The 20292-nt window shown below is 37.1% G+C and overlaps 1 protein-coding gene across 2 annotated transcripts in view; it reads right to left on the bottom strand.

Moving 5' to 3' along the window:
• RYK (receptor like tyrosine kinase) overlaps positions 1-20292 on the bottom strand; it is a 90535-nt gene that overhangs the window by 59156 nt on the left and 11087 nt on the right. For both annotated transcript variants that reach the window (XM_008009075.3, XM_008009076.3), the window contains exon 2: positions 2685-2806. In XM_008009075.3, coding sequence (XP_008007266.3) covers positions 2685-2806 — 122 coding nt within the window. The remainder of the gene's footprint in view (positions 1-2684; positions 2807-20292) is intronic.

Here is a 20292-nt window from a genome sequence, read left to right as displayed (position 1 = left end):
AAATTCAGTAACAACCACTCCACAAATACTTGAATTCCTTCTACAACAGCCTTACTGAATGGTTATCCAGCATAGGTCTGACCTCTTCCAGGGAGAGGGAACACACTGCCCTCACCACAGCACAGGCTGAAATACAAAACTGGTTTCAAAAACAGATGCAAAAAGTAGAAGTTGAAAGGGTGATGAGGAATGAGATTTTGTTAAAAGATAGTTTCAAATTATCTCCCCACAAATTACACACTAATCATAAAGGGAAAAACTCAATGGGAGAAATCTGGTGAGGAGTGTGTTCGGAGTCACCACCACCAGTCACAGGACAAACTGGCACCTTGTGCACTGGGAAGGACAGCACCTTTGTGGTATCACTGCCAAAGAGATATTCCTGAATCTAATCATGAGGAAACCTCAGACAACGCAAACTGAGGGGCATTCTACAAAATAACTGGCCTATATGTTTCAAAAATGTTAAGGTCAAAAAACATAAAGAAAGGCTATGGAACTGTTCCAGACTGATAGGGAACTAAGAGACATCAACTAGTAAAAATTAGCTATGAAGAACATTGTTGTGATAATTGATAAAATGTGACTACTGTGGATTAGATAATAACATAATAATGTCAAATTTCCTGGTTTTGATCATTGTACTTTGGTCGTATAAAGAATGCCCTTTTTCTTAGAAAATACACACTGACATATGGGGAGCGGGAGGGAGAGGGAGATTGGAAGGCAAACAAGTATACTTAAAATGTTGGTATTAGGAAATGAAGATCAAAAATAAACACTTATTCACTGGTACATTTGGCAGTACCTTTCAAAGTTTTAAACACGCACACGCATTGGCTAGCCATTTCACTTCTTAGCAGTAATTTACTATTCAGAAATAAGGCCATAAGTGCACAAAAACTTCTGAACAAAGATGTTCTTAACATATTTATATACATACACACACATATATATGTACATATACACACACAGGGATACACATTAACACATTTTTTTCTGTGTTTCTATATTCATCAAAAGCAAAGGTTGAAAAATTTTTAAATAAAAGGAATAGCAAAGGTAGAAACATCAATAAAAGATGAACTACCAATTGTTTTCATCATCCCATTACCTAGATTTTGCCTACAAAATGAAATGAGGGAAACTATGTAACAGTGAAGGGAAGCATTGTTTGAAATAATAAAATGCTATTAAAAATCCATGTGTCCCATCAATGAGGTACTTTACAGAAAGCAATATAGCATACATCGTACAATATCATATTATAAAACCACTAAAGAGAAGGAGTGAGAGAAAAAGAAAGATGCCTAGATAAGTTATTCTGTAGGGGAAAAAGTACTATACAACATACATGTCTAAAAATCCCTTTTTTGTTTAAAAAGGGAAAAAAAGGGGACCTTGAAGAAGTTATACCAAACCATAAACAATTACTTCTGAATATAGAACTACAAAGTCTTAACAGTTCTTTTTCTTTTTTATTTTTTTGAAACAGAGTCTCACTCTGTCACCCAGGAGGGAGTGCAGTGGTGCAATCTCAGCTCACTGCAACCTCCACCTCCCGGGTAGCAACTCTCCTGCCTCAGTCTCCTGAGTAGCTGGGAATACAGGTGCGCGCCACCACATCTGGCTGATTTTCATATTTTTAGTAGAGACGGGGTTTCACCATGTTGGCCAGGATGGTCTCGATCTCCTGACCTCGTGATCCACCTGTCTCGACCTCCCAAAGTGCTGAGATTATAGGCATGAGCCACCATGCCAGGCCTAGTCTTAGAGTTCTTAAAACATTTTTGTAATATTTGAATTTTCCCAATAATCATTGTTGTTTTCTAAGTAGAAAAAAATGAAGATTTTAAAAAACCTATATTAAAGTGGCCAATTTAAAAAACTTGCAGCAAATATCATGACAGACACTACTCTATAATACTTTTAAAAAAACAACTCTACAATAGGTATTCTTATTTATAGTAGCAAGATTATTTTTATTTCCTAAATAAAATCCTATTCAAAAGCCTATATACAAAGTTGATAAAAGAAACTGAAGTTGGTTGGGTATAGGAGGCACCTCCAGGCTCAGCCTCCGACTCTCTGACTTAGGAGAAAACTTACTATGTTTGAGGGACCCAGGCAGTCAGAGCAAATGTGAAGAATTCAGCAACAAGTAGCCCAGGCAAGAGATTCTTAAGTGATTGGATTTAGCCCTTAGGAGTAAAGAAGCCTCGCCAGAGGACACATGGGTGGCTGCATCTGCTGTACCTTTCTTAAACCATTTCTCCATGAGTGGGAGAACTGTATCCATTCTGTCCAACATGTCTAAAAAGCCTGTCTTACCAATCCCTACCCCTGCACCCGTATCATTTCACCACAGCAGCACTGTTATCATTGGGTCCAATTTCACCCTTTTCAAGCTAGGTCTGGATCTCTGTTTGAAGAGCCTAAAAGGATGTAAGTGTTGTGTCATATGCTAATCAATTAAATGACAGCCACCTTCGTTTTAAAGGATTCGAGAAATTTTAGAGGAATAGGCCAAGTATTTGAAATACAAATCTGAAAAGACTCAGTACTATTATATCGCATCACCGGCCGACCCTTCGGTACAGATGGCAGCCCAGTCCTCAAACACAGCCCTTGCCTCTGTGGCTGGGTGACTCTGTCATGATGTCTGTGGTTAGCCACTCTCTTACCTTGGACTTCGCATGCCAGGTGAAGTGCAGGAAATTTGTCTCACTGGGTACTAACAGATTAAAGGATAGAGCGTAGTGACTAATAAGGTCATTTCTCACATAATAAAGTTCTGCATCAAGACCTAGAAAAAAATTGGAAAAAAATAATTAAACACTTAAAATACCCTCAAAATCATCCCTATCGGTATTTCAAATGCAAATAATAGAGTGAAGATAATATTGATAAGCAAATGAACATCACAAATGGCCCTCCCATGGGCTGCCCTATGAAGCAAGAAAGACACACGGTTTTATCATCACCAAGAAAGATGAAGAAATTGAGACTTGAAACAGTTATCCAACCAAAAACAGGTGTGCTAGAACTAGAACTCTGGCAGCCACTCTGTCTTCCGAGGGCCAGTGTGATGCTTTCTTCTGGACACAGTGCTTCTTAGAGTAACAGCTACAAAGAAATGCCCCTTCTCCCAAAAAATTTATGTAGACTTAGGAAGGGAGATTCAAAATGAAAGGGAGAAAGGCACTTCAGATAAAACATAAGCCTGAGCCAAGCCTCAAGCCCCCAGCCAGAGATGACCTCTGCTTCCTCTGACAACACAAGGTCCTTGCTGTTCTGATAGCATTTACCATGGTACACACTTGCACCGGTGTCTTGCAGGCGCATGCTGTCTTCCCTACCAAGACTACAAAGGGAAGAACACTATGTTTTTCATGGTATCTGCAGGACACAGCTTTCTGCACAAAACATAAACACTTGTTAACCAAGAGGTTAGTACTACAGACAAAACAAAAATAAATGAAGAGCCTGGAATACCAGAGAAGTGACTCCTAAGTTTCACTCACTCCCATACCACCTTCTCAACCAGGGCACATGCAATCTCCCAAACGTATCAGGCTCTCAATTTTGTCACACTCTTTTATCCTACCTGTATTTAATATTTTTATTTAAAACATATTTAATTTGTTAAAATAAAAATTTGTAAGGCAAAATTTAAACACTACTTTTCAGTGGCAAATCAACAGTTACTGTTAAAAAAAAAAAAAAGTTATCCAAAAACAAAAGAAAAACAAAACAAATGTACTAAATTCTAGCTCAATTCTGGTGCCTACCAAGAAGGCAGTGAGCTTGAGCCTAGCTCATTGTTATAAAAAGGGAGGAGGGAGGTATAATCAAGCATTTGAGAAATGTAAAAAAAAAAGAAAAACTCACACAGAGGATTTCCCCGTGATCATCCAAGGAACTGAAAGACTAAAAGCAGGGAGTAACTTTCTCTTGAATTGATTTACTGTTATTTAAAGTTCTATCCAGGTGTCCCTCTAGTAATATATGACATATATATTCCACAAGTTAGAGGGGGAAAAGATACTGAGAACAACAGCCAAAATGCAACTTTCACATTTACTGAGCCGGCACTATGGGGTCTGAAACCTCACAGTATGCAGAGAGGTCAAGATGGAGATCTCATACCTCCTAAGAATAGAGACCTAGAAACAAATCACTCTGCCACAGGTATTTATCCTGTAAAATTCGTTTTCTCGTTTCTGAACTAGATGTAATAAAATCATTAATGCAGAAATGAAATTTAAGGCATGCTACATAGGGGAAAGCTGCTGCACTTGTAGGGTCCAGCCCTACAGGGCCTGTGGGTTTTTCTCCTTGTGTGCGGAGACCAGAGATCATAGAAATAAAGACACAAGACAAAGAGATAGAAAAAAAGACAGCTGGGCCCGGGGGACCACTACCACAAAGATGCGGAGACCGGTAGTGGCCCTGAATGCCTAGCTGTGCTGTTATTTATTGTACACAAGGCAAGGGGGCAGGGTAAGGAGTGTGGGTCATCTCCAGTGATAGGTAAGGTCACGTGAGTCATGTGTCCAACGAACAGGGGGCCCTTCCCTATTTGGTAGCCTAGATGGAGACAGAGAGGGGCCAGCTTACGTCGTTATTTCTTCTATGCATTTCTTGGAGAGATCAAAGATTTTAATACTTTCACTAATTCTGCTTCTGCTACTGCTACCTAGAAGGCAGAGCCAGGTGTACAGGGTGGAACATGAAAGTGGACCGGGAGCATGACTGCTGAAGCATAGCATCGCAGGGAGACATTTAGGTCTCCAGATGACTGCAGGTGGGCCTGAGTGATGTCAGGCCTTCCACAAGAGGTAGTGGAGCAGAGTCTTCTCTAACTCCCCTGGGAAAAGGGAGACTCCCTTTCCTGGTCTGCTAAGTAACAGGTGCCTTCCCAGGCACTGGCGCTACCACAAAACCAAGGTCTGCTAAGTAACGGTGCCTTCCCAGGCACTGGTGTTACCGCTAGACCAAGGAGTCCTCTAGTGGCCCTATCCAGGCATGACAGAGGGCTCACACTTTTACCTTCTAGTCACTTCTCACCATGTCCCCTCAGCTCCTATCGCTGTATGGCCTGGTTTTTCCTAGGTTATAATTGTAGAACACAGATTATTATAATATTGGAATAAAGAGTAATGCTACAAACTAATGATTAATAATATTCATATGTAATCATATCTATATTTCTAGTATAACTATTCTTGTTCCATACATTTTCTTTATTATACTGGAACAGCTTGTGCCTTCAGTCTCTTGCCCCAGCACCTGGGTGGCTTGCCACCCACAGCACTAGCTGGGTAGTACTGCTTTTATTTATCCTACAAAAGATATTGAAAGCAGAGAGAGAAACGTAGATCCTTTTGCAAAAGCCACTCCCTGCTGGCAGGAGTGTTAGCAAATACCCAGGAATGGAAGATTGGTGGTGTTGGAGAAAGGCGTTAGAGGAAAAATTGTAAATAATTTAAATTTGCCTTTTTTCTTAAGCCTGGGTCTTACTCTAGTCTAGATAGGTGCTGTTTACTTAGAAATATATGTCAGATAAATAAAAAGAAGAAAGTTACATGAGGCAGTATTGACATGAGACAAACTAGAACTCAAGTTGAAAGGATTTCATAATAAATGTATTAATATAAAATGTATTAATGAGTTCATATTAATAAAAACCACAAGAAGATACAGTAGTACAACTGAAAAAATAGGGCTTCAAATATAGAAAGTAAAAACCAACAGGACAAAAAGGCAAAAAGAAACACACAAATCCACAATCACAAATGGAAACTAACATCCTCTGAGAAATCAAAAGATCAGAACAGTTAGGCATAGCGTTACACCTGTAATCCCAGCTCTTTGGGAGGCTGAAGCAAGAGGATCAGTTGAGGCTGGAAGTTCAAGACCAGCCTGGGCAACACAGCAACAACCCATCTCTATAAAAAACTTTTTTAAAATTAGCTGGGAGTGGTGGTGCACACCTGTAGTACTAACTACTCAGGAGGCGTGAGGATGGCTTGAGCTCAGGAATTTGAGGTTACTGTGAGTTATGATCACACCACTGCACTCCCATCTGTGTAACACAAGACCCTCCCTCTTTAAAAAATAAGATCAAAACAGATACAAATTGAGTGTGGACATAGATGATCTGAACATATAATTATGGGACATGAAAAAGTGAGGGGGGATTAATCATGAATTAGACCACATGCATTTAAAAATTTTTTTTAAATATAAAAACAGATTCAAACCAAAATCATACAGGCTACCTTCCTTGATCAAACACCATATGATAAAGATATTAACTATAAGGATGAAACCAAAAGAGTATTATTTGAAAAGATTAATAAAATAGTTAAACACTTCACAAGACTGATCAAGGAAAAAAGAGAAGAAACACCAAACACAAATTACCAATACTAGTAATGAAAATGAAATATTACTACAAATCCTATAGATGCTAAAAAGATAAAAAGATTAGTATAAACAACTTTGACAATAAAGTAAACAAATTAGATGAAACAGAAGAACCCTTTAAAAACACAATTTACCAAACTAAAAGAAATAAAAATTTCAAACAATTAAAAACCTATCCCAAAAGAAAGCTCCAGGTCCAGATGGCTTCACCAGTGAATTCTATCAAACATTTAAGGAAGACACCACACCAATCTTACATAAACTCCGTCAGAAAATAGTTGAAGAGAATACTTCCTAAGTCATCTGATGAGGCCAGCAGCATCATCTTGATACAAACTTACTAAAACATTATGAGAAAAGAAAATTACAGAACAACATCCCTTATGAACATAGATTAAAACATTCTCCACAAAACATTAGCAAATTCAATATAAGAATACATAAAAGGATTAACACATCATGACCAAGTATATATGAAAGGTTAACCTTTTAAAAATCAGTATAATTTACCACATTAACAAAATAAAAACCCGTATCATCTCAATAGATAGAGAAAAAGCATTTGACAACATTCAAAGCCTGTTAATGATAAAAAACTGTCAACAAACTAGGAACAGACAGAAACTTTCTCAGTTTGGTAAAGAACATTTAAAAAAACCCTAGAGCTAATATCATACTCAATGGTGAATTACTAAATCCTTATTCCTAAGATCAGAAACAAGGCAAAGATGTCCACGTCCACAACTTCTATTCAACCTTGTACTGGGGGTCCTAGCCAATGTATTCAGACATAAAAAGCACAAGGATGAAGTCAAACTGTCATTGTTCACAGATGACATAATGGTATGTATAGAAAGCACTATGAAATCTACTAAAATACTATTAAAACCAACTAGTGAATTTAGCAAGGTCTCAGAATACAAAGCCAATACTTTAAAATCAATTGTATTTCTATATTAGCAACAACTAGAAAATAAAACTTAAAAAGTCAATACTGTAACATTAAAAAATACCAGGGACCTAGGAATAACTCTAAGGCTATGTAAGATCGCTACACTGAAAACTGTAAAACATGGCTAAGAAAAATTAGAGAAGACCTTAAAAAGTGGAAAGCCATACTGTACAATTCTCCTTAGATAAGCCTCAATACTGTTAAGATGTCAAGTCTCTCATATTGATCTGCAGATTCAAAGTAATCTTAATCAAAATCTCAAGAGATTTTTTGAAAAAATTAATCACAAAATTTACATGCCAACAACAATCTTGAAAATGAAAATGCCTTGGAAGAGGAACCAAAGCAATTTAATTTTAGTATTTTCAACAAGAGATATAAAGCAACTAGATGCATAAATATACAGGAAAAAAACACCTTAAAATGAAAATTAAAACCACAATGAGATACCACCTCATTCCAGTTAGGATGGCTATTACACTGCTGGTAGGATTATAAACTAGTACACCATTACGAAAAAGACTTTGGAGGTCCTTTTTTTTTAAGACGAGTCTCGCTCTGTCGCCCAGGCTGGAGTGCAGTGGTGCGATCTCAGCTCACTGCAAGCTCCGCCTCCCGGGTTCACGCCATTCTCCCACCTCAGCCTCCCGAGTAGCTGGGACTACAGTTGCCCGCCACCACGCCTGGCTAATTTTGTTTTTGTATTTTTAGTAGAGACGGGGTTTCACCGTGTTAGCCGGGATAGTCTCGATCTCCTGACCTCGTGATCCACCCGCCTCAGCCTCCCAAAGTGCTGGGATTACAGGCGTGAGCCACTGTGCCTGGCCTGACTTTGGAGGTTCTTTAAAAAATTAAAAGTAAGGCCAGGTATGATGGTTCATGCCAGTAATCCCAGTGTGTGGCAGGCCGGGACCAGAGGATCACTTAGGCCGTTCAAAAGTATGAGACCAGTCTGGGCAACATTAGCAAAACACTGTCTCTACAAAAAATGTTTACAATTAGCCAAGCATGGTGGTGTATGCCTGTAGTCCTCACTACTTGGGTGGCTGAGATCGGAGGTTGGCTTGAGCCCAGGAGTTCAAGGCGGCAATGAGCTATGATTGTGTCACTGTACTCCAGCCTGGAAGACAGAACAAGACTGCGTAGGGGGTAAACAACAACAACAACAACAACAACAACTACCATATGATCCAGCAATCGCACTACTGTGTATATATCAAAAGAAAATGAAATTAGTATGTCGAAGAGGTATCTGCATTCCCATGTTTATTGTTGCACTATTTACAATAGCCATGATATGAGATCAACCTAACTGTCCAACAAAGAATGAATGGATAAATAAAATATGGTAAATGTACACAATGTAATATTATTCGACTTTTTAAAAAATGGACATTCTGTCATTTGCTACAACATGAATGAACCTGGAAGACATCATGTTAACTGAAATAAGCCAGACACAGAAAGACAAATACTGCATGATATCACTCATATGTGGAATCTTTTTTTTTTAAAAAAAAAAAGTTAGTATCATAGGAATAGAGAAGAGTAATTATTACCAGAGACTGAGGAGGGGAGGGGAAAGTGGAGGATGGGGAAAGGCTGGTCAGTGGGTACAAACTTACAATTAGATAAGAGGAATAAATTCTGATGTTCTAACACACAGTAGAGTGACTAGTTAACAGTAAAACACGGTATATCACAAAATAGCTAGAAGAGAGGCTTTTCAAGTTTATCATCACAAAGAAATGATAAATGTATGATGTGATGAATACACTAACTACCCTGATTGGATCATTATACAGCAGAGATATGTATCAAAACACCAAACTGTACCCTATAAATATGTACAATTATAACGTGTAAATAAAAATTGAAAAAATAAACGTTAGAAAACTCTTCCTAGGGTTACTAAAAAAAAAAAAAAAAAACTTCACCCCTATCTTACATATCATACAAAACCCAATCTGAGATATAAACCTAAATGTAAAACCCAGAACTGTAAAGCTTCTAGAAGAAAACGTAGGATAGAAGAGGCCATGTCTGCCAGAGCGGAGCGCTCCCTCTCTGGGGCCCTGTCGCTCTTGCTCTCTGACTCCCTCGCCCTCTCTTTTTCTTCTTCTCCCTCTGCCTTGCACTCTCTCTATTGCTTGCTCTCTCTCTCTCTTTTTCTCTCTCTCTCTCTTTCCCCCATCCCTTTCCATCTTTCCTTCCATCTCTCCATTGCTCTCCTTCGGGCTGAGAAAAAAAAAAAAATGTAGGATAGAAAAATCTTCACAACCTGGGGTAAGCAAAGATTTCCTGGACAGGTGACACAGAACATAAAGCAACCAGAAAAAACTGAAAATTATGAAAATTTAAAAACTTATCAAAATTTAAAAATTATCAAAATTAAAAACTGAAATTCATCAAAATTAACAACTTCTGTCCCTCAAAAAAACATTAAGAAAATGAAATTAAAGTCACAAACTAGGAGAAAATATTCACAACACATATATCTAAGAAAGAACTTGTCTGTGGAAAGGGAGAGATGTTGGTTAAATTTTTTTAATGATTTGTTTCTAGAATATATAAAGAATCAAAACTTTTTTAACCAAATTAGATAAAATGGACAAAAGATGTGAGCAGACATTTCATAATTATATACATACCCAATAAGCATATGAAGAGGTGCTAAACATCTTTAGTCATCAGAGAACTACAAACGAACACCACAATGAGAGCCACTAGCACCAAAGAAAATAACATTGAACATTGTCAAGGAGGTGGGGTAACTATTATACAATCTTACACATTGCTAAAAGTGTAATAAAAAACTTTCAACTACTTTGGAAAACACAGTTTCTTATAAAGTTAAACATACACCTATTCTATGATCCAAGAATTCCGTTTCTGAGTAATTATCCAAAAGAAAAGAAAACATATGTCCACAAAAAGACTCCCACAACGTTTTTATTTCTGAGATGGAGTCTCATTCTGTTGCCCAGGCAGGATCTCAGCTCACTTCAATCTCTACCTCCCAGGTTCAAGCGATTCTCCTGCTTCAGCCTCCAGAGTAGTTGGGATTACGGGCACCTGCCACCACGTCCGGCTAATTTTTGTATTTTTAGTAGAAACGTGGTTTCACTACGTTGGCCAGGTTGGTCTCCTGACCTCAAGTGATCTATCTGCCTCGGCCTCCCAAAGTGCTGGGATTACAGGTGTGAGCCACCATGCCTGGCCATGTTCACAGCCCTTTTAGCCACAATAGCCAAAACTGGAAACAACACAAACGTCCATCAAAAGATGAACAGATAACCAACTGTGGCATATATATAAATGGAATGCTAATCAGCAATGAAAATAGACTTGGTAACAATAGTGATGAATTTCATAGACTGTATGAGTGAAAGAAACTACACAAAAAAGTATATACTAATATTTCCACTTATGTAAAGTTATAGAATAGGCAAAAGTAATTTATGGTGACAAAAATCAGATCAATGGTTACCCTGGAAAGGAGAGTGGAAGGGAAACTGTTGAATTGATTACAAAGAGGCATCATGGAATTTCTGTGGTGATGGAAATGTCCTATATCTTGGTTGGAGTGACAGTTACTAGGTGTATGCATTTTTCAAAACTCAACCAGCAGGACATTTAAAATCTGTGTATTTCATTATACGTACTTTACCTAAATTTTTTAAAAGATGGAAAAAAGATGGAAAAAGATGGAAAACTCAATGGTTTTTAGCCCTCTGCTTATCTCAAGAAGCTTGCAAAATCATAGCATAGTACTTGTACTAACATCAAAAATTTTAGAAAAAATTAATCTTAAGTGATCACCAACTTCCATATTTAAACTTCAAAACACCTTTCCCAGGAAAATAAAGAACTCTGTTCTAATAAATAACAATTTGTTGTTATTACTGGTAATAATAACAAAAAATAATGAGTAAGTTTTCCAGACACAGTTCAAAGTATCAAGAGCATCTAGGAGTTCTGTAAATTCAACTCCATGTTAAGCTAGATAAAAAGGACCTGTAAGCAGCCAGACAAGAAAAAAAAATGCAGGCACGTCCTTAAGTCATACATGCAGTCATTTGATAATTCGTGGTTTTGTTCTACTAGAAATTTTATCTTATCTGTCAAGTAGACTGGTGGATATAACCAATTTCTTCCCAGCCTCCTGGGAACATCTGTTCTCCCCAATTTGCTCAAGGTCTCTCTGGTTCTACCAGCCCAAACAGAAACTACCAACTTCAACAGAAACTATGCCTCCTAAGTAGAGAATATTCTTTTTCAACATATCAGAGCAACTTCACATTTCAACTGAAGACAGGGCAAAGACTGCAGTCAGCCAACTTTCTCAGGTTTCTCAAACCTGGTTGGACTTCAACTTGTGCTGGTAGGCTTAGCACCCTGGCTGTCCACCCCTTATCCCCTTTCAGTGATCTGCTTCTATACTGTCACCCATTAACACCACTCTGACTTCCACCAACCTCCTTATCCTTCTGAAGTACAACTTCCCCCTGGCCCTGTGGAGCCCAAAGGGCCCATTCTCCTACCCTCAGTGGACACTGCCCTGGATCGCCATGGCCACTCAGATGACTGAAGTCATGCTTGAGCATCCTTACCAAAAGTTCTATTCCTTTACAATCATGCCATCAAACTATGCCACCCTCTATCCTTCTCAGTATCTCAGCTATCTCATTCACTGAGGATTCTGGGACCAGTTTATACAAGTTCTATACATTCCTCTTCTATGTCTCATTGGGGCAGGCTCCCAATGTCCCTGAGACTAACCCACTTCCAATCTGCCCTTCAATGACTCTTTTATTCCTTTTATTCCTCAACTCCAACAACCTTCATCCATACCAAAGAAACTCATTTCTATGGACAGCAGCAATATGCGAATTGCTCTGCCTCTAAAATCTTGAACTATAGTATCTCAACAGCTAGTAGTTATTCAGCTCTTTCCTTTACTATTACAACAGCTGCTCCCAGGGTCATTCTGTCTCCAGTATCTATAATCCTCTTGTTTCTCCCGTTCTATTGTACCAATCATTTCTTCAGTTTCTTCTTACAGGCCTCAACCTCAATTACTTCAATTACTTTCTTAGCAGTGGAGGTTTCCACTTTCTCCCACCACAGCCTACGTCTGACACACACAATCCGTTCAGAAAAAGACACCCAATCTTGAACTCACTCTTCTACTTCCTGTTCTTTCTGGTGCTATAATTGAATGCTGCATAATCCCAGATTAAGCCATTGCCACAAATGACTCACTACAAGATGATGTTTGTACCCTCAGCAAATAAATATTTATAAGCTGCTGACAATTTAAAGCCCTGTGATCCAAATCTCTATGAACACCTAATGACCACCAAAATAAATTGTAAATTTAAAATTCACTACCATAGACTGAGGTGTTGAAATGGCAGTACAATCAATCATTAAACACAGTTGCTGTTTTCTGACTATAGGTTTTGAAAACATGTTTTGAAACAGATATTCCATTCTTTATTAGCTAAGGTAGTTATTTCCAGTTTGAAAAGGTTTGAACGAAACCAATAAAATTCTATTTTCACGCATCGAATTAGCAAATACAGTCTGTTATATTGTGAGACATGCTTCTGTAACACGAGCTTTTAAGTGGTTTGTAAATAAGATCATTCCAGTATAACAAGGAAGTGGTTCACATATTAATTTTCCTAGGCAAGGGGATCTGGAATAGCAGGAATAGAATTATATAACTTTCGGTGAGAAAGAAAAAGATCCTCATTCAGCTCAGCTGCTGCCAAGCAGAAGCCCTCTCAGCTCTATTTCAAGAATATTTAAAATGAGCACCTGTACCCAGGAATCCCAAAGGAGCATTCCCATCCTTTGCACAGCAAGCTGCATTTCCTCTGGTGCCCACCTTTATGGCAACCACATTGGCTTAGAAAATGACTTTCATGTGTACTGTCTCAAGACCACACCTTGTATGTTAGTATCTTTCACTCTCTTCTGAGGCAACACAAGCCATGCTAAATGGTTTGACTGGGCTGCCCAAGTCATCTCATAAGGTACCAATTACGCTTTTGTTAGTGCTCTGCTTTGAAAATTGCAGAGGTCTTGAGTGGTTTGCCCTTAACCTTATTTTTCTCATAAATCTTGTTATTTTTAGTGACTAGGTAAACTTGAAGGGTTTTTTATGGAATGCATTTGATGTTATAACAGAAATGTTTATCTTATTTAAAAATAATACTGAGTGTTATACAGGTTATGACAAGTAATTTGTGATTCTATATAAAGTTTTATAAACATTTATACTCTTTGACCCAGTAATTCCATTACTAAAATCCATCTTAAGGAAATGAAAGACAGACACAAATTTTTATGTACAAATATATTAATAGAAACAATTAAAATTGAAGAAAAGAAATAATATAAACTACCAGCAACAGAGCAATGATTAATAAACTATAATACATCCACAAGAGAGAACAACAGTTTTCAACAGTTTTTCTTTGGAGGAGAGAGGTGATACCCCAAGTCATAATATCCTTTCAACTAAATTGCTCCCTGTTCATCTATCTAACATACTGGGCTTCTTCTTTGAAGACAGGTTCTAATGACCAAATAAGTGACTAAAAAACACTGAAAAAAGACTATGAAGCCATGAACAAAGCTGTTATAAATAATGTAGTAAAATGAGTTTTGCTTAGAATATAACAGTAAATGAAAATTACAACATACAAACTGTATACAGCAAATTTTCAACAACGTCTGGCACCTAGAATAGTTCATGCATGTAACAGGTCTTCAATAAACATCCAGTGAATCAAAGTTAAACATATATTCATATGCATGTTGTGTTCCACTTTAAAAAAAAAAAGGAAAATGACAAAATATGTTACCAGTGGTTGAATATAAATGGTGGATTATGGATTATTTTTATTATATGCTTTTATTCTTTTTCTTCTCTTAAATTTTCTATGAAAGTTAAACTGGAAAAACAATAAAAGTGTTTAAAGAAATATGCATACAGCTGCAACAACTCATTGATACAAAAATACAACCAACTACTGTCTAAAATAATCCATGAAGGTTGATAAGAGATAGAGAAAAGGCCCTCAAAAATAAAATTCAATTAAAAAATCACATTTGTAAAGACATTATCTTTGGTATATTAATGTTAACACCATTAATGATAAATTATTAATGATTAAAACACCTTCCTCCAACTTTCCCTTAAAATACCCAGTTAAATCAAATAGCAAAATTTGGCAAAGTACGATAAACTGAAGAGAGAGACCAAAAGAGAAGACCAAAACTTGGGAAAAGTTTCCACATGCAACATTTGACAATGCGACTGAAATAAAATTATTGAGTTACCCATGCTATCTGAATGAGAATAACAGAAAATCCTGAAGATGATAGGGAATGGAACAAAGCTTTAATTTCCAGAAGAGGAAGCAGGCAAGGAATTCTATTTCCAGACAAACTCTCATCATATGCAAAAACAGTACTCAGAACGCCTCAGGAAACACCTCAATTATGTATTCTCCCCAAAAAGTTTCTCTAAAACATACTGAGAGATTAGTAAAACTTTTGTTTTTAATAGGGGATAGAGAATTGTTTTACACTGAGAAGAGGTATGCTTTAGGATGTATAATAATCATGAATCATCACTGTTCTGTATCAAACTATAAAGAATTTTAAAAACCAAAATAGTAGAAATATGAGGAGAACCAAATATAAGTACGACCATGGTACAAAACTATCAGTCTATGAATGATATTAGCATATAAAAGATATCCTTTATAGGTATAGCCATAATTAATACATACATCAAGATGGTACTCTATAGGAAATGTGAATTACTTCAAATCATCTGTAAGATATTTACAAAATGTGATCAGCTATAAGGAAAAGCATAATCAATTTCTTAAAGGAGAAAATGTATAGGCCATAATATGACCACCAGGCAATGGGAAGAAGGCAGGGAGTGAGGCAAAACTGAACATACACATTTTTAGGTACCATCTATCTCAAAGAGTTACCTATATTCTTAACCTTCACAAACGGTTTCAACTACATAAAGAAAAAACAAGAACATGAAAAAAAACATTGAAAATACATTTATCAAAAATTGTCAATGCATGGTTAAATAATACATGGTATTTTTCTTCTTTACAAATATTTTCCAAATAGTCTATAATGAATATATTTTCCAGTCTATATATTTTCTTGTATATTTTACAAATAGTCTATAAATGAGTATATTTTACCCTAATAATCAGGAAATAAAATTAATGAAATAAAAGATTTTAAACAAATTTATTTTTAGAAAAAGATGAAATCTATAGAGAATATCATGATTTATCTCTCAATTTTAACTCCTTTTTCTTTCCTTCCCCATCACATGCTTGAAAAAAATTTCAAGGAAAAGTAAAAGACACATAAAGATAGGGGCTAGATAACCTACCTGTTTCTAAATGCTATTAATTATTAGTGTTTCAAAGATGACAACAGCAATCAAATGCAGCCTGAAAGCAGGGATAGTGGACAGTAGGTTATTACTGTCAGGGAGTGTTAAGCGTCACAGAGGTTAAGTGAGTAATGAGAACTGATTAGAGAGGTAGTGAGGGAAACAATTTATTCAGTAATGCTTTAATGAACCAGTTCTGAGACAAGCCAGGAGCAGGGTAACTCTTTGTGAGACTAGGAAACAGAGCCTGGTTCCAGTAGAAGGGAGTAACTGAGAAGGAAGGTTGGGTGCTATAGTTAGGAAATTCCAAGGGCTGAGTCTAAGGTGGTCATTCCAATGAGTGCCTTATTTGGGGGGGGAAAAAAAAAAGAAAACTGGGAACTGGGACACCAGCATGGTCAAAGGAAAAAAAAAAAAATTCAGGGTAGGTTCTAATATCCCTTTGGGATAAAGGGAGGGAATAAATGAAAATTAGAGTCAGGGAAATAAAGTCACTGAGTATCATTTTGTAGAGGTCTGGTGACTCCAACAATCCTAATGAGTCAAAGGTTATGTAAGTAAAGATCATAGAAATCAAAAGAGAAGAGAATTCTGAGACACTGTCCGGGGGCAAAACAATCCAAGTAGGAAAGGAGAAGTATAATGCATAATAAGAGCTGGTCCCTCAATGAACAATCCAAAAAGGAAATTAGAAAACAATTCCATTTACAATAGTATCCAAAAGAATAAAATACTTAGGAATAACTGTACACTGAAAACTACAAAACACTGCTGAAAGAATTAAAGACCTAAATAAATGGAAAAACACCCCATGTTCATGGACTGGAAGACTCAGCATTGTTAACATAACAATACCACCCAAAGTGAGCTACAGATTCAGCAAAATCCCTACCAAAATTCTGACTCCCATTTTTGCACAAGAGGAAAAGTAGATCCTTAAATTAATATGAAATTGTGAGCAGCCCAAAATAGCCAAAACAATTTTTAAAAAGAACATAGCTGGAGGACTCACACTTCCTGGTTTCAAAGCTCACCACCAAGCTACTTTAATCAAAACAGTGTAGTACTGGCATGACAGACATGTAGACCAATAGAAGAGAATTGAGACTCCAGAAATAAAGTTACATATTTTGGGCTGATTGATTTTTGACAAGGATGCCGAGAGAAAAGGGGGCTCTGCTGGAAAGCAGACAAGAACAAGAACGGACAGCCACGGACTAAAGAGGTAGCATTTTGTCATTAGAATGCATAGAATTTTTAACTTCTGATTTAGGATGACAATACTTCAGCTGTTCAGTTATATTAACCAGACTTCAATTTCCCACTGCCAATTCCAGCAAAGTAAAAATGTTGCTCTCTTGTTAGAAAGCATGGCATTTTTTCATAATTTTTTTTTAAACAACCCAAATTCAAAGCTAAAAAACCAAAGCTATTCTTGCAAAACTCTTAAGGCTCATCAAAAAAATATTCATTTTTCCCTAGACGATTTTAAGTTCAAAGTTATTTCAAGGCCTGTGATTCACACAAACTGGCCTGTCTAACTCAGGTTCTAATAATTCAACAGTTCAAAAATTTTTTCCAAATGATTTTAAAAGTTGACTATTGGTTTCTCAAAGCTGCACACATGGTTCATTCGTGCTAAATCAGCAAACTCTCTTTATTTTTATTTTAAAAGCCACCTTTATAGCACTTAACAAAACATATTTCAGGGAGTTATTTCAAATGTCCATCTTCCTATTACCTTGCACATCTTACAAACAAGGCTGGGGTCTTAGTTTACTTGTAACTACTAAAATATTAGATGCATGAATGGCTGGCTGTCGATAAAAGTCAACTACATCAAAGATGGGTTTTAAAGAAAATGGTACTTTAAAGAAAATGTCAAGAACCATTAGTTAAGGAAAAAAAAAAAAAAAAGTGATGTTGTAGAAAGAGAACTATAAAGCAGAGTTCATGGTTCTTCTCCTCCCCTGGCTTCACTACTAGGTAGCTGAATGACCTTTGGCAACCAATTACTTAACCACCCTCTCTAGGCAACAATTTTCTCAACTACAAAACAAAAGTTAAACCAGATGATGTTAATGTCCCTCCTCAGCCACAAAATTCTATTACTCTATGATATCATCCATGGTTTCCTAGTGTCAGCCAAAACACTATTATTTTATTATATCATCCACAGTTTCCATATGCCAGTTAAACCTTAAGTAAAAATTCATTTAGTCAAGATAATCTTCTAGATTCTGAGGACAGTGGTAATATGAGCCATTAATCAGAGAAGAAAACCAAAATCACTTAACATGTATTAAACCACGGAACACATGTTAATGAATGCTAAAAGGAAAATAAACAAGGAGCTCTTATTTCAAATGCTCTTAGGTTATGGAAAGTAACAAGCTGAAATCGATAAAATAAGTTTGTTCATCAGAATCTAATAAATCTAGCTGTGGTCATATTATACCTAGAAAATTAGCTGAGACCTAATGTTTAACTACATTATAAGACAAGGAATTAAAATACTAGACTGTAGATAGAACAGGGGCATCCTTTCCTCATAATTGAATAAGCATGTAAATTTTCAATCCCATAGCTGTTCAAGCAATAATCTGTGGATTAAATGTGATTTTTCACGTAACTCTGCCACACTCTTCAGCATTTTCCACATATATTTGTCCTGCAACCCTAAGTGTCTTGATAGAACTGTCTTGAGAGTGTATGTTCACACAGAAGAAGGATTAAAAAGGGCTTTCCAGAGAAAGAATACATGCATGATCAACAACAGCAGACAACATAAATATACCCCTTCTTCCCCTCCTTCCTTCAGACTGCCTTCTTTCTGCCCAAGGAAAAGCAGGTAGGCCCACCCTTTTGGTCCTGATAGGTGGTTTAGAAATCAGCTTCAAGAAGACATGGAAGGGAATCTCCTGTTCCCCCCAAGGAAAAGCCAGGAATCTGCAGGCACTAAGAATCTTTCCTAACTGTGCCACTTGAGGAAGTAAACATGATATGTTGTCAAAATCAACACAGAACAGGCACAACTGTTAGAATACAAACAAGGACACTGAAACAACTATTATACCTGTACTCCATATGGTCAAAAAGTTAAGTAGAATCATGGAAAATATAAAAAGACTCAAGTCAAACTTCTAGGGCTGAAAACTATACCGTATATAAGATGGAAAATAGACTGGATAGGATAGCAGATTAGGCATTTTGGGGAAAAAAAATTAGAAATTGTATTTCCTAGCTTTTCATTACTGATAAAGGCTTCTGCCAGAATCTCTCTTGAATATTTCACATCCTCCAGTTGTAGTGTGGGCCAACAGTCTATTGAGAGACTGCTCTGCGCCAAGCCATGAGGTAGCCTTGGTACAGGAGCGGGAGACAAAATATGATGGGTGCAGTGATACAGGTCTGCTTATGCAGGATATGGAGCTATGGAAGTTGACATGGGAGCACCAGAGACAGCAAGGGAATGGGAGAGGCAAATCAGGCAACTCCAAAGAAAGTAAGTTATCAAGAACAGGCATAGTGGCTCACACCTGTAAACCCAGCACTTTGGGAGGCCAAGGTGGGAGGATCCCCTGAGCTCAGAAGTTTCAGACTATCCTGGGCAGCATAGGGAGACATCATTTATACCAAAAAAATTTGTTTAATTAGTGGGGTATGGTAGCTCACACCTAGTAGTCCTAACTATTTAGAGGCTGAGACAGGAGGACCACTTCAGTCTGGGAGATCAAAACTGCAGTGAGCCATAACTTCATCACTGTACTCGAGCCTGGGCAACAAAGTGAGACTCTGTCTCAAAAAGGAAAAAAAAAAAAAAAAGAAAAGAAAAGCAGCTATAAAAAATTAACATATGTAAACTTCCATTAGTAAGTATAGCTTCAGTCTAATTTCCTTTTGGATAATAACTTAGCAGGCAATGGGAAATGATCAACAGAATGATGACTCCAGTAAGGCACAGGATAGTGAATTTTTTTGTAAGTATGAATCATTTGTTTACTCATTTGTTCCACTTTTAATGAAAACCTACTACATGTCAGGTACTGTTTCACGTGCTAAAAATATAAAGTGGAACAACCTAAACAGTCTCTATTCAAACAGAACTTTCACTAAAGGAGATGGAAACAACCAAAAAAGTATCGGATGCTTAAAACAGTGTGATAGCACAGAGAGGCGCTAGGGATCAACCCTAGGAAGACAAGCCTCTCTGGGGAATTGACATTTTAAGTTGAGATCTAGAAAGTACCAGCCATGTAAAGATCTGGGAAAAGAACCCTAGGCAGAGGTGCCATCTAATGTAGACTCTAGGGTGAGAAGGAGTCTGGCACCAAGGGAACTAAGTGAGTTGTGCAGGGAGGGTCAGGCATAAAAGTGGATCCTGGTGGTAGGCAAGAGTCTCTACATATACATTTACATATTTATAAATCAGGAAAAGCTCAACAGCTTACATATT

Source organism: Chlorocebus sabaeus, chromosome 15 (assembly GCF_047675955.1).
Source record: "Chlorocebus sabaeus isolate Y175 chromosome 15, mChlSab1.0.hap1, whole genome shotgun sequence".
Lineage (NCBI taxonomy): Eukaryota > Metazoa > Chordata > Mammalia > Primates > Cercopithecidae > Chlorocebus > Chlorocebus sabaeus.
Note: the sequence above shows the minus strand (reverse complement) of the source record. Positions and strands in the feature narration are given on the sequence as shown.